General features: G+C 39.9%; 1 protein-coding gene across 1 annotated transcript; it reads left to right on the top strand.

Moving 5' to 3' along the window:
- Positions 1-11,074: 11,074 nt before the first annotated feature.
- Positions 11,075-11,929, top strand: LOC124775370 (52 kDa repressor of the inhibitor of the protein kinase-like). The gene has a single exon (XM_047250205.1). It carries the CDS (start codon positions 11,075-11,077, stop codon positions 11,927-11,929), a length of 855 nt encoding a protein of 284 aa, XP_047106161.1.
- Positions 11,930-14,078: the final 2,149 nt, after the last annotated feature.

Below are 14,078 nucleotides of genomic sequence, written 5' to 3'. Positions count from 1 at the left end.
ATATGTATAATAAATAAACTTGCTGCAAAAATTCATGATGTTATCAAAAAGAGTTTTTCAGATAAGCAAATTTAAAGTTTTGAATACAAATTAAACTGACCATTTCCGAAGGTTCAGAAAACACAAAACATAAAAACTTTAAAAATTTATAAAAAAAACTGTAAGAGATACAACAACAAAAAATTGCAGGTGTTGTCAGGATGATATTAGAACCATTTCAGCTAAATTTCATGAAAATCTAAGGAGGTGGGTGTAAAATTTATTTTTTATTGGGTGATTTGATATGGAATGACCCTACAAGAACATAACTTGGTAGCATTAATGTCAAGGACATGGGGAAGAGAAATAATGCAGAATCAATTCAATTGAAACACTTAATGTGCTGCTACAGTACACCATACCATTACATACCAGTACCATTACTGATGATGGTGATGGAGGCTGTTATGAAAAGCTTGCAGTTTTATTCAAATCTGATGTGGCAAGTCAATAGAACTTTTTATCCATATGAGTAAAAGTATTGTGTAAAATCGATAGAAGTCTCTTCAGGGCCCTTCGGAGTCTTTCACTTACATGTCAACATATTTACTCCCTAATAGTATTTGTTGTCCATAATAGGGGTAATTTTACTCCGTTCAGTTAAATGAACTTGCAAAATACTGGAAGTAAAAACAATGTCCATGTAGACTATACATCCATGCCTACAATTCAGAATGGAATTTCGCATTTGGATCGAAAGTCTTCAGTAGGTTGCTGCTAACCATCAGGCAGAAAACTGAATATCCTAAGCTATTAAAAAAAATACAAAATAAAAAATTATTTTATTAGTCTCTCCTTCTATAATTATAATTAAACGTAATGTTTCGACTCAAGGATGCATATGCTAGTTAACAGTACGGTTCAAATTAACAGGATTTTAATTTTATCATTTTATGCAGGGCTGACAGTACTCATTGCTTTGTACGAAGTATGAGAGAAAAACAGAACTTGAATAAAAAAAAACATTTCTAGCTGTCACGGTCATTACTTCCTTCCTCTGTGAAGATGAATATCTTTTGTGACTGAAAATGAGGGGAAGATCCCTTACACCACCCGTATAGAACACTTATGTGACACATTCATGAGTATTGCTCGAATGTTTGAGATCCAGGTCAGATTTAAGCAACACACTGAAGCAACTCTGAGGTTGGACGCTAGATAGGTTACCAGTAGTTTCAAACTATGTGCGAGTATTATGAAGATGCTTGGCAAACTCACGTGAGGATCGCTGGAGGGGAAACAATGTTCTTTTTTTATAACACTATTAAGAAAATTTAGAGGGCACGAGAAAACAGGGCTCGGATAGTAGATAGCCTTTCTTCCCTCTCTCTATTTGCGAGTGGATCAGGAAAGAGTATGATTTGTAGTGGTACAAGGTACCCTCCACCAGGTACCATTTGGTTGCTTGTGTAGTACGTATATACATCAAAATACGGAAGTTAATTGTGACTGCTTACTACATTAAGAAGTAATAGTTGAACTAACCTAAAGCTCCTGGATTTCGCCCCCTTCCCCCCCCCCCCCCATTTTCCCTAGAAACCTTGGCTATTTCGCCCCCTCCCCCCCCCCCTTTTCCCTAGAAACCTTGGCTGGAGTTATAAATTTATTTGTAGCATAGTCTAAGGTATAGATTAGGGTGAAAAGAGATAATTTCGTTGACAGTTGTGGAACACAGCGAATGAGAAATAAAGGTTGTGGTAACAGACAGACGTGTGGCTTTGCCTAATATTTGTTTGCGGCATATTTAAATGTATTTTACCACATTTAACGCATTTCTCATAATTATAAAAATAATAAAACTTCTAGGTCATCCACAAAAACATATATTAGAAAATGAACAAGCATCCGACGTGTTTTGATGCATATTACGTACAGATATCGTATACAAACTGGAAAAATGCAATGGGCGTTTCACTACGTATCCTTTACCATATTTGATTCGTTTTTCCGCATTTGCTACTGCTGGTGTGGGTTCAAAGACAAATTCGTGCTGCAAACGTCTCAGTGGTAGTTAGTCTACATTAGTAAGCTGCAGTTAATGTGTTAAAAACATTTAGACACATTGTCCTCAATGCGTAATATGTGTTATGCTATAAATCACTCTGCCTTTCGACCAATAATTTGTAATCAGTTGGCTTCAATCAATCACGTAAGACTCTAATATGTAACTTTGACTACGCTGCGGATTATTATGTCACTATAATCGAGATTATTCGCATTCAAATCTTCTTTCTACATTTAATTCTGTTAACGGAAGATTCATTCAAACAATCCGGATTGATTTGACGTTCCAAAACAACAGCTGAAGGCAGGTCTGTATAAACGCTGTTTTGACGTCACTTACGTCAACAGAGTTGTTAACAGGTCTAGTCATCAGGCAGCGCTGTCACGCTTTCAGCCTTTCTGATGACGTCATGAAGCGATTCCTTGGGGCCCGCGAGACGCACGTGCTATTCTGAGACCACACAACTGTATCCCAAAAGAGGACAGATAAGTGTAGTGTAAGCAGTCTCTTTGGTAGATCTGTTACATTTTCTAAGTATTCTACCAATAAAGATGCAGTCTTTAGTTTGCCTTCACCTCAACATTTTCAATGTCTTCTTCCCAATTAAAGTTGTTTGGAAAAGTAATTCCTAGGTATTTAGTTGAATTTATCGTGTAACTGAAGTTTAACAGATTCCTTTTAGCACTCATGTTGATGACCACACACTTTTCATTATTTACAGTCAATTGCCGACATTCACACCATACAGATATCTTTTCTAAATAGGGTTCCGATTTGTTTTGATCTTGTGGTGACATTACTGGACGGACAAACAACAGCATCACCTGCAAACAACCTAAGACGGCTGCTCAGTTGTCTCCTAAATCATTTATATAGGTAAGGAACAGCAGAAGGCCTATAACACTTCTGTTTTACTCGATGACTATCCGTCAATTACTACGGACTGTAACCTAGGTGAAGGAATTTCGGGAGGTTCTGTTTTGGCAGCATTGTCGTCGATAGTATTTCCATTGCTATCGTGCAGAGAGGGCATGATTCTGCCTTTCAGCTAGCACACTTGACATACGACCAGAATCTCTTTGAGTTTTCTGCCATGTGTCGAGACAAAGTTTCGTTGTGAAAATTGTTGCAAATATCTCGCACTGAAGTCCGTGCTAGATTTCGAGCTTCTGTAAGAGATCGCCAGTCTTGGAGATTTTGCGTTCGTTTTGGTATGTTTTTTTCGTTGTTTCTGCAACAGTGTTCTGACCCGTTTTGTGCATCATGTGAGATCAGTTCCGTCGTTTATTAATTGATTTAACATAAATCTCTCAATTGCTGTCGTTCTGTTTCTTTGAATTCAAGCCACATCTAGTCTACACTTACACTGTTAATTTGCAAGAAGCGGAGATTGTCTCTCACGAAGGCGTCAAGTGAATTTTTATCTGCTTTTTTCGAGTAGGTATAATTTTAGTATATCTTTGTAGATTTGGGCATTACAGTATTCAACCTCGCTACGGAAATCCTGTTGACAATACTTGTTTCCCTTTCGATGCTTGTTACTAGCTCAGGATTACTTGTTGCTAAGAGGTCACGTGTGTTTTCACAACCGTTTACTATTCAGGTGGGCTCATGAACTAGCTGTTCAAAATAATTTGTTTAGCAAACTTTTAGATGATGTTTTATGCGTACTTCCGGATTTAAACATGTATTTTCGCCAACATACAGACGCACCATGGCACAGCCTTCCTACAGCAGACCTTGTCATAAGCTATCTGTGCCCAAATCTCTACTAAAGCAATAAATCCTCCTCACCCAATTCTTCCACCAAAGCCTTATTCCAACTACGTGAATCCTGTCGTTTATATAATTCTTTCCTAGAGACTCATGATTGGTATATAATCACACACCACTGACAAATACAACTACATATTAGAAATTTACTCAATGGCAAAAACACACGAAGACTGGCACAAGACATGCATCAGACTCAATGTTACATTCCCAGTTAACTCCTCGAACCACTGGAAAGCGTTCCGACATGCATCAGACTCAATGTTACATTCCCAGTTAACTCCTCGAAGCACTGGAAAGCGTTCCGACATGCATCAGACTCAATGTTACATTCCCAGTTAACTCCTCGAAGCACTGGAAAGCGTTCCACCAGCTTACTGATACCTATCCCATCCCTCACAACCCAATCCTTCACAACAACCTTCTCTTACCTGACGACCTGAGCAAAGCTATTCATCTAACATCATATTTCTCTGATATCTTCTCCATCCCTGAAGATCTTCACTTTGACCCCTCCCATTTCCCTACTGTCCAGAAGCACACAGACTGCTTTGTCCCATCCCTGGTTCCCAGCTTCCATTACTTGAACAACATAGCAGAAAGGGAATTAAACATTCCAATCACAGCACAGAACATAAAACAAGTACTTCACAGAAATTGTTACATGTTCTCTGGTCATGACTGTATTACCAATCAACACCTCAAAGAGTGTGCTCTTTCCTTTCTCGTCACCCTTGAAACCCTGTATACCACTATCCTCTCTACAAGATCTATCCTGGCTTGTGGGAAACCTCCAGAATCCTACTGACTTGCGGAAAACCTCCTCAATCCTACTTTCCTGAAAGCAAACATACTGTTCACTCCCGACTTACGCTCATCCAATCAACTATGCCTGCATTATCGCATCCTTTCTCTCCAGTCGCCCATCCTACATCATTGTTAACAACACCAAGTCCTGTACCTTCCCTCCCACTGCAGGAGTGCCACAAGGTTCTATTATCTCCCCTCTCCTTTATGCCCACACCACCTTCTCCTATCCACCTCCTTCAGTATGATAATGAGACCACTTTCCTCACCATCTCTCATACACTTCAGAAATGCCAATGATCCCTCCAATTCCAACTCAATCAATTTAGCCTCTGGTATAACCAAAGGCTCCTTAAGATTAACCCCTCCAAAATCTAGGCATTAATTATAGGATGCACCATCTGCACCTTCCATCTCAACAACTTCTACACACCATTTATGATTGTCTCTTCCCGCTAACTAATACACTGAAATACCTTGGAGTAACCTTTAACTGGCAACTAACATAAAACCTCACCTATTAACCATTCAACAGAAAGCCCACAATAGAATAAAACTACTAACAGGCCGAACTTGGGGACTCCACCTCTCCATTGTCCATCATATGTATAAATCCCTGATCCACCCCATATTTTGTTATGTGAGTGTTGCACGGATTTCCGCCTCTCCCAAGTTCTATAAGTTTCTCCAGATCTTTCAAAGCTATGCACTCTGCGTCCCTTGCTGCATTTTGTTACCTTCACCCACAAGGATTCTTCACCAACTCAACAAACTCCCACTGCTCACTCACAGTGAATATCTCTCAACAGTGGACACCATCCAGAAACTCAACTTCAGTAATTCTGTTGTTTCCCCTCTACTTTCTAATCCTTATAAGCAGCTGCACCTTTACCAACGCATTCCACAACTGATACCCCTACACACCCTCCACCCAGGGGTGGTGGCAAGGGGGAGGGGGCTATGGCAGCTATGCCCCCCCCCCAATGGAGTACCATTTTATACTGGATAAAATGAGTTCAGAAATCAGCGAATATATTACTTCAACAGATTCAATCTTTTTTTATAATTATATAGCAATATGGGTTGCAATGTATTTCAAACATATTTTAAATGAAGAATAAGAGCGGCAAACGGCTTACTATCTAAACCAATATATATCATTTAACTTAAAATGGGCGTCTTATTATTTATTAATATACACTGGATGTATATTAATGTACCACTTACAATAGTCAAGAAAGCTAAATATGCCGGGTATGGCTACCAACTCTTAAATTGCTAATCCCAGACGAAAACTTCGAAATTGCCAGACATCTGGGTCAAATCGTATTATTTTTCCTGGCAAATACATTCTGTAAACGCATTGCAGTTCTGGCAACGCCAGTGGGCGTGCGCTACCTACCGACCAGTAGATATAAACTACACATGCGAGTTACAGGAATTTGTGAAAGCGCATTATAGAGATGTTCATGTTGACACATAGTGCGTGTTGGTAGTAAGGAATATGAACGTAAATTAAATCCGTTTTAATACTGCTCAATGAGTAGAAGGCATATGATATTTAAATTATTCAGTTGTCTGGCGAGCGGGGCGACGTCGCGGTGTATACGATCGCCGATTGTTGGCGGCTTCTCATTATCTCAGTGAAGAAGTAAGGAAAATATAGGGTGTTGCAAAACGATCTTTACAACTTTGATAATAGATATTTCAGTAACTTGTTAAAAAGTGATGGTTCATTTATATATACATAAATTTACAGGGCAGCATCTGTTGTTAAATTTTATAAAACAACGAAAAATTGATATGATAACCGAAACGTTCGAAAGAGAATGTAAATAAAACAACTCAAACCCGGAACTGAGTATCAAATTCATATAACAGCTACAACCGAGTGAAGAAACCGACTGGACGATAAAACAATCGACTGAACAATCGATTGTTAAAAACAGTCGGTTGTCCTTCCAATTCTTCCACGTGCTGTCAGCGAACACTTGTTTGCCGAGTATGATTATTGATATTACTGAAGTGTGTAACTGACTAGTGTGACCGAAAAATGGGTCGTGAAGTGTCAATTCTTTATCTGAAATAATAGTGTATTAGGGATTGGAGGGAGTGATTAAAGACGATGCTGCAATGAATCGCAAACTAACGGATTATTTTGGAAAACCTGAGTGTAGGGCCAAAAACTTTCGTAAGGAATCTTAAGCTTGCACTACAGAATTGGAACTGTCACAGGCTTGTGCATATAGAGTCTACAATTTCGACAACACAAAACAATTGGTAAGGGCCATATCTTCTTAATTTTAAATAATACTTCCTTCATGTTACTGAGATTTTTTACTAGTAGTTATTAGTTTAATTAAGTAAGATTAGGGCCATTATGTTTAATCGATAACTAGTGGTAAGAATACGCCTGGTTGAAAACATAGAAAGTGAGGTCAATTTTTAAAGACGCCATTCGTCTATAAGAAGGTAAAATATTTTCTGCACAAACCAGCATTATTTAATTGATTTGTACCGAAAAATAACACTATATTGTTGTATTTTTTACTAAATCTGGCCATACGAATTTTTGATATTAATAATATCGACAAAATTTGTAAGATGTGAGATGGCGTTGCTTATTCTATGACTGAGGTCAGGACACAACTGTGTATGTTGTAATGACATTTGTTTAATGTTGCAAACTTTTCACAGATATATGCGCTTTTACACAGTTTACAATGTGACAATGTCAAGACAGTTGTGAAAATGGCACATCTTGACCTCTGAAATTTAACTAGTCCGAAACACAACAATATTAAATTTTAACTAGAAGTTTCTTTACAAAATTATTCTTACAATTACGTTATGATGTTGGTTAGTACTACGATAAATCATCCGATCCGGTTCAAAGTTCGGCACTATTTAGAATGACAATTAAGTCTACAGAGGATGGTTAGTTTTGTGACAAGTTGAGCAAAAGATTACCCAAGGTCGTTCGAGTTTACAGTGAACACAAGCTGGTGAACCAACAAGTTTATGCCTCTGCAACGTGGCATTTACCTTAGCTGTGATGAGCTATCATATGCATGACCACTCTCTTTCTCTGAAATTCCTATAAAAACTTTTTAAATTGACCACAACCATAGATGGAAGCATAACAGACCAAAAACACTACTGGCTAGGAACTAAACATCTATGGTCCATAGAATGCTAACACGGCAGTACTGGCGAGCCCCTGCAACACAGTTATTACTGGCAACCCCAGATGTTTGACCAGCCGAAAAACAGGCAACCGCAGGGAAACCGTACTGTACACAGCACGCAAACCAACCACACACACCCCCTACACCGTCTGTGAGCCGATCTATGACCGATCGCCCACTAATGTACAACGACCTTGAACTGTTGCAGGGACGCAGCAACTGCAGCAAGCACCGCAACGAGCTCCAACAACGACAAAGGTAACGATGCACGATACCTCGCACTAACATAACCACACCTTGCATACACTGTCGCAGATAGCAAGCCGCTACTGCCCTTACTACCCGTCCTACTGTCGCGGAGGTTTTTTTCCCTTGGCGCTTGCTTTGGCACTTTTTTTCCTCTGCTCTTACAACCGCTACCCTTCGATCGCTTTCGTCCACTTTCTATCTCCTGATGGACCATGTTAATGAGTAATCTTATCCAAATGCATGGACAACATCACAGCCCGCATCCTGTGAGTCCTGATTCAAAAACTAACATGTTATACAGAGGTGACAGTAGAACTTTTGGTTTGGTCACTACGTTGGTGTGGGCGTGGAGGGGCCCCATCCTATATGAAAAAAAATGCTGAATTTTCCAGCAGAAACTCTCCCTATGTTTCTCACTATGTGAGAAAACAAGTACTCATCCCTAGTCTTGGAATATGACGATATACACACGAATGACTGGAGCAGCGTTCATATTATAATGCCCTCTCAGTTCTCTCAAGAACAATTAACTAACTGGGTGGTTCGTTTCTCCGCTGTTGGAGCTAAACGACGCTACAGCTAATTTCTAGCAGGACGTCATCCACTGTGAACGCAGTGTTCACACAAATTTCTCCTCTACAACGTATAGAGCATTAGGCGCCCCATTCTGCACTTGACGCTTGTTCAGAGAAGAGTCCTCGAAAATTTCCATCTTGTCTTTCTTGTAGCCGAACTGTCTCCCCACCTGGGTTCTTTCGTTCTCTGTGTCATGGCTCTTTTCGACCAATAGGTTCTGGGTCACCTGGTCGGTTAGTCGTTGACTCCTGCCTTGGGACGCGCCCAAAGTGCTTTCTATGGTACCCCCTGTGGTCTAGCTTTCGCCTCTCCTGTCAATTGCTTCCAAATCAAAACGTTTCCTCTCGCTGCTTGTCTAACCTTCTGCTCATAGACATGCATTATATGATCGGTATGTTAATACCGTTGATTGAGTGTCATCCCTTTTGCGTTACATACTTACAGGCAAATTTGCTCATTACCACCAAATTAAGTTAGGTGTCATATTCACCTTCCTGTTACAATTTATAAAGCTCTTATGTAAGGCGCGAAATGGACCTTCATTTATTCTGTCACCTTACAAATTATTCAAAGCTTTCTTTCTCAACAATATCTACCAACTTTCAGTAATAGTCTATAAACATGTGAGAACATTTCAGAAGTTTCTAAAAGCTTTTCAGACTACTAGAAGAAAGCATTTAGGCCTGCAGTAAGTAATGTGATGCAGAATCTTTCCTGGTTTTGCTGTTATTACTCTGACTGCAATCGACTGGTGGCACAGGGCGGAACCAACCAACGACCTTCACTGACATAGATCGCTAATGTCATGTTAAATTTTGAAGCCTTTCTGTAGGAACATTTGCAAACAAAACATCCAGGCAAAGGCCACTAAATTAAGAAAAACTTAGATTTTATGTATCTTTTGACTCATAAATACTGTTCATGGACCGGTTTCAGAAACAAATAAGAGCTACAGTGTGTAAACTGTATCTTGACAGTCCTGAAGTGGTAGAAGGTGGGTGATGGCAGCCACTTGATCCGGGCTGCCGGTAACATTAGGTAGCTGAAACGCTGTCTGAAGTAGCCATTGTTGTCTACTTTCTTACTCTTTACTGCTTCACTGTTCTGAGTCTTTTTTCCTTGTCATTACTGAACGGAACTGCTGCCATTAGTACCTTCATTAAGCATGTCAATACACAAGACATTTCAATACTGTTTACTGAGGGCACCCATACGAATGTTTGTAGGGGGAGGGGGCAAGACCGAGGGATATGGGGTAATGCTAATGTTTTGGAAGACAAATGGTGACTTTTCAGTGGTCATAATAAATTAAAATTATTTATATGTGTAAATAACTATGTATACTTTTGTGTTGAGCCACTTGTACGTAATACTGACATTTAAAGCTTATTTAATTCACAGGAAGAAAGACCAGAAAGGACTGAAACATATTATGACCCATATGATATAGGAAGAGCTCTTATAGGCGCATTACGTGATGATGAGAAGCTTAAGTTTTTAAAGAATACTTGGAAGCCTCTTGCAAACTTTTATTTTCCTACTCAATTAGAAGGGAAGAAAAACCGAAGATTTAAGCACGAATGGATGAGCCAGGACAACTCGCTTTCATACAGTAAAATGTTACATGGTAGATTTTGTACTGCATGTGTTCTGTTTTCTCCTTCAGGTGCCGGAATCGACTCCCAGGTACTTATCACAGCTATCCATTATTCTAAATAACTGGCTTGGTAAAAAACATAAATAACTTGGAGGTGTCGTTTTTAATTGTAAAAACTTCAGATACAAAAACCTAATTATTCAAATAGTTTTCAGGCTTGGTTTTTCAGCAAAAAATTCTATGTTGCTAACATTTCGAGTGCTTACGAGGTTTGGTGTTTGCACTAGTTTTTCTTTGCTTAATTCTTTACCTAAGACATTTTTAATTTATTTTTAGAGGCGTTGAAAACAGTACCAGAAACTCTATGGAAGATCTTCGTCATCATGAAAACACAAAATATCACAAATTTTCCATGGAGAAGGCTATAGAGTTCACCAAGTCTATGGAATCAAGTAAAAAAAGTATTGCCGTTGTCCTCAATACCAAGAAATCTTCAGTTATTGAAGAAAACCGGAAATGCTTGAGGCCTATTACAAATACTATAGTCATGTGTGCTAGAAATAACCTACCTTACGAGGACATCGTGATCATGGTTTAATTCCTCAGTTAAATGATGAAAAAACTGATGGTCTTCTAGAGGGAAAACATGGAGTGTTTCAGAGTCTTTTGGCTTTTCGTGTGGAAGCTGGAGATGAAGATTTAAAACATCATTTCAGTACATGTGGCCGAAATGGTTCTATGATAAGTAACACAGTCCTAAACGAAGTCATACATTGCATTGGTGACGCTATTCGCTCCTCAATATCGAGGGATGTGAAAAAGACAAAAATTTTTAGCATGATGTGTGATGAAACAGCTGATGTCACCACTAAGGAACGCATGACATTTTGTATTAGGTACATTGAAATAGAGGGCTTTGTTACCAAAGAAGACTTTCTGGGTTTTACAGAGCTTAAATCAAATACTGGCACTTCAGTTGCAGAAGCCATCGATGAAGAACTCAAGACACTGGGGCTGAACTATCAATATCTTTGTGGCCAGGGCTATGATGACGGCTCAAACATGGCTGGGAGATTTAAAGGAGTTCGAGCTCTTATTTTAAGTAAACAACCGTTGGGTATTTATACCCACTGTTTTAGCCACTCTTTGAACTTGTGCGTTTCTAAGTCTTGTGATACTCCAATAATCAGAAGTATGATGGGAGTTGTACGATCAGTTTCAACATTCTTGACTGCCTCTGCAAACAGAAACAGTTCCATAGAGGAAGCTATATCACGACTACCGTTCACAGAGTCAAAGAAAACAAAGTTGAAGGCAATATGGCCAACAAGATGGGTGGAAAGACACGATACCCTTATTACTTTCAAGGAGTTATTGGTCCCGATAGTGACCTTGCTTGACGAACTTTCAAGTAGTCATGAAACCAATGCAGAAACGGCTAGTAAAACTTGTATGTTTAGTTCTGCTGTCCGAAGAGGAGACTTCGTAGTAGCTTTAGCAACTGCAGCATATTGCTTCTCTTTAACTCTAAAACTAAGCGAACAGCTCCAAAGTCCTAATATGGATTTAACAGCTGCCTTAAATCATGTCAATGATGTGCTTGAGGTGTTCAACAATATAAGGACGGATTCGGAAATAGAATCGGAAGTATTTTTGAAGACACTGTTAAACTGGCAGAAAATATTGGAAGTGTAATAGCAATGCCAAGAACTATTTCAACACAAACCAAAAGAGACAACGTTCCTGCTTCAAACGCCGAGGAATACTTCAGGCGAACAGTATTTTTACCTGTTGTGGATCGTTGTATTGCCGAACTAGAAACAAGATTTTCGCACCATATTGCCACTTGAAGGTCTTATTCCTGCATACTGTTTAAAATACAGCGAGGATTATTGATCCAAGCATCCGAGAAATACGAACAGTTTTTGGAGAGTTCTTCGCTTTTAATGAAAGGAGAGCTGAAACTCTGGAAGAAAAAGTGGCTTGATGAAAGTAAAAGACCTGAAACAGTAACAGAAGCATTTAAGGACTGTGACAAGCAGTTTTTTCCAAATGTACATCTTTTACCTCAAATATTTGGGACTATTCCTGTCGCCACAAGCATTCCTGAACGAACAATCTTTACTTTGAGACGAACAAAGACTTATTTGCCTAACACAATGGGGCACGTGAGACTAAATGGATTGGCTCTTGCACTACTGACCATTAAAATTGCTACACCACGAAGATGACGTGCTACAGACGTGAAATTTAACCGACAGGAAGAAGATGCTCTGATATGCAAATGATTAGCTTTTCAGAGCATTCACACAAGATTGGCGCCGGTGGCGACATCTACAACGCGCTGACATGAGAAAGTTTCCAACCGATTTTTCATACACAAACAGCAGTTGACCGGCGTTGCCTGGTGAAACGTTGTTGTGATGCCTCGTGCAAGGAGGAGAAATGCGCACCATCACGTTTCCGACTTTGATAAAGGTCGGATTGTAGCCTATCGCGATTGCGGTTTATCGTATCGTGACATTGCTCCTCGCGTTGGTCGAGATCCAATGACTGTTAGCAGAATATGGAATCGGTGGGTTCAGGAGGGTAATACGGAACGCTGTGCTGGATCCCAACGGCCTAGCAGTCGAGATGACAGGCATCTTATCCGCATGGCTGTAACGGATCGTGCAGCCACGTCTCGATCCCTGAGTCAACAGACGGGGACGTTTGCAAGACAACAACCATCTGCATAAACAGTTCGACGACGTTTGCAGCAGTATGGACTATCAGCTCGGAGACCATGGCTGCGGTTACCCTTGACGCTGCATCACAGACAGGAGTGCCTGCGATGGTGTACTCAACGACGAACCTGGGTGCACGAATGGCAAAACGTCATTTTTTCGGATGAATCCAGGTTCTGTTTACAGCATCATGATGGTCACATCCGTGTTTGGTGGCATCGCGGTGAACGCACATTGGAAGAGTGTATTGATCATCGCCATACTGGCGTATCACCTGGCGTGATGGTTTGGGGTGCCATTGGTTACACGTCTCGGTCACCTCTTGTTCGCATTGACGGTACTTTGAACAGTGGACGTTACATTTCAGATGTGTTACCACCCATGGCTCTACCCTTCATTCGATCCCTGCGAAACCCTACATTTCAGCAGGATAATGCACGACCGCATGTTGCATGTCCTGTACGGGCCTTTATGGATACAGAAAATGTTCGACTGCTCCCCTGGCCAGCACATTCTCCAGATCTCTCACCAATTGAAAACGTCTAGTCAATGGTGGCTGAGCAACTGGCTCATCACAAAACGCCAGTCACTACTCTTGATGAACTGTGGTATCATGTTAAACTGCATGGTCAGCTGTACCTGTACACGCCATCCAAGCTCTGTTTGACTCAATGCCCAGGTGTATCAAGGCCATTAACACAGCCAGAGGTGGTTGTTCTGGGTACTGATTTCTCAGGATCTATGCACCCAAACTGCGTGAAAATGTAATCACATGTCAGTTCCAGTATAATATATTTGTCCAATGAATATCTGTTTATCATCTGCATTTCTTCTTGGTATAACAATTTTAATGGCCAGTAGTGTATAAAGAAAGAGATATGGACATTGAAAATATCATTGACATATTCAGTAAAAAGAAACAGAGGCGAATGAGTATGACAAATTGGGCAGAAGACGGAAATATACAGTGAATTTTGTTACAGAATTTTTTTATATTCATGTCTAGTTCAAGTTTATACGTTCATGTCACCTTCTGTATCCAGAAAATTAATGAAAACTTATTTGTTGTAAGTTGACCTTTTTCATGGTTTATGTAATTTATAAAATCTCCCATGTGA

The sequence above is a fragment of the Schistocerca piceifrons genome, chromosome 2, assembly GCF_021461385.2.
Source record: "Schistocerca piceifrons isolate TAMUIC-IGC-003096 chromosome 2, iqSchPice1.1, whole genome shotgun sequence".
Classification (NCBI taxonomy): Eukaryota; Metazoa; Arthropoda; class Insecta; order Orthoptera; family Acrididae; genus Schistocerca; species Schistocerca piceifrons.
The sequence above is the reverse complement of the archived record's forward strand: the minus strand, read 5'-3'. Positions and strand labels throughout refer to the sequence as shown.

What these genes read in the sequence shown, in the direction of transcription:
- LOC124775370 (XM_047250205.1), top strand. Translation starts at nt 11,075, where the DNA reads ATGTGTGATGAAACAGCTGATGTCACCACTAAGGAACGCATGACATTT.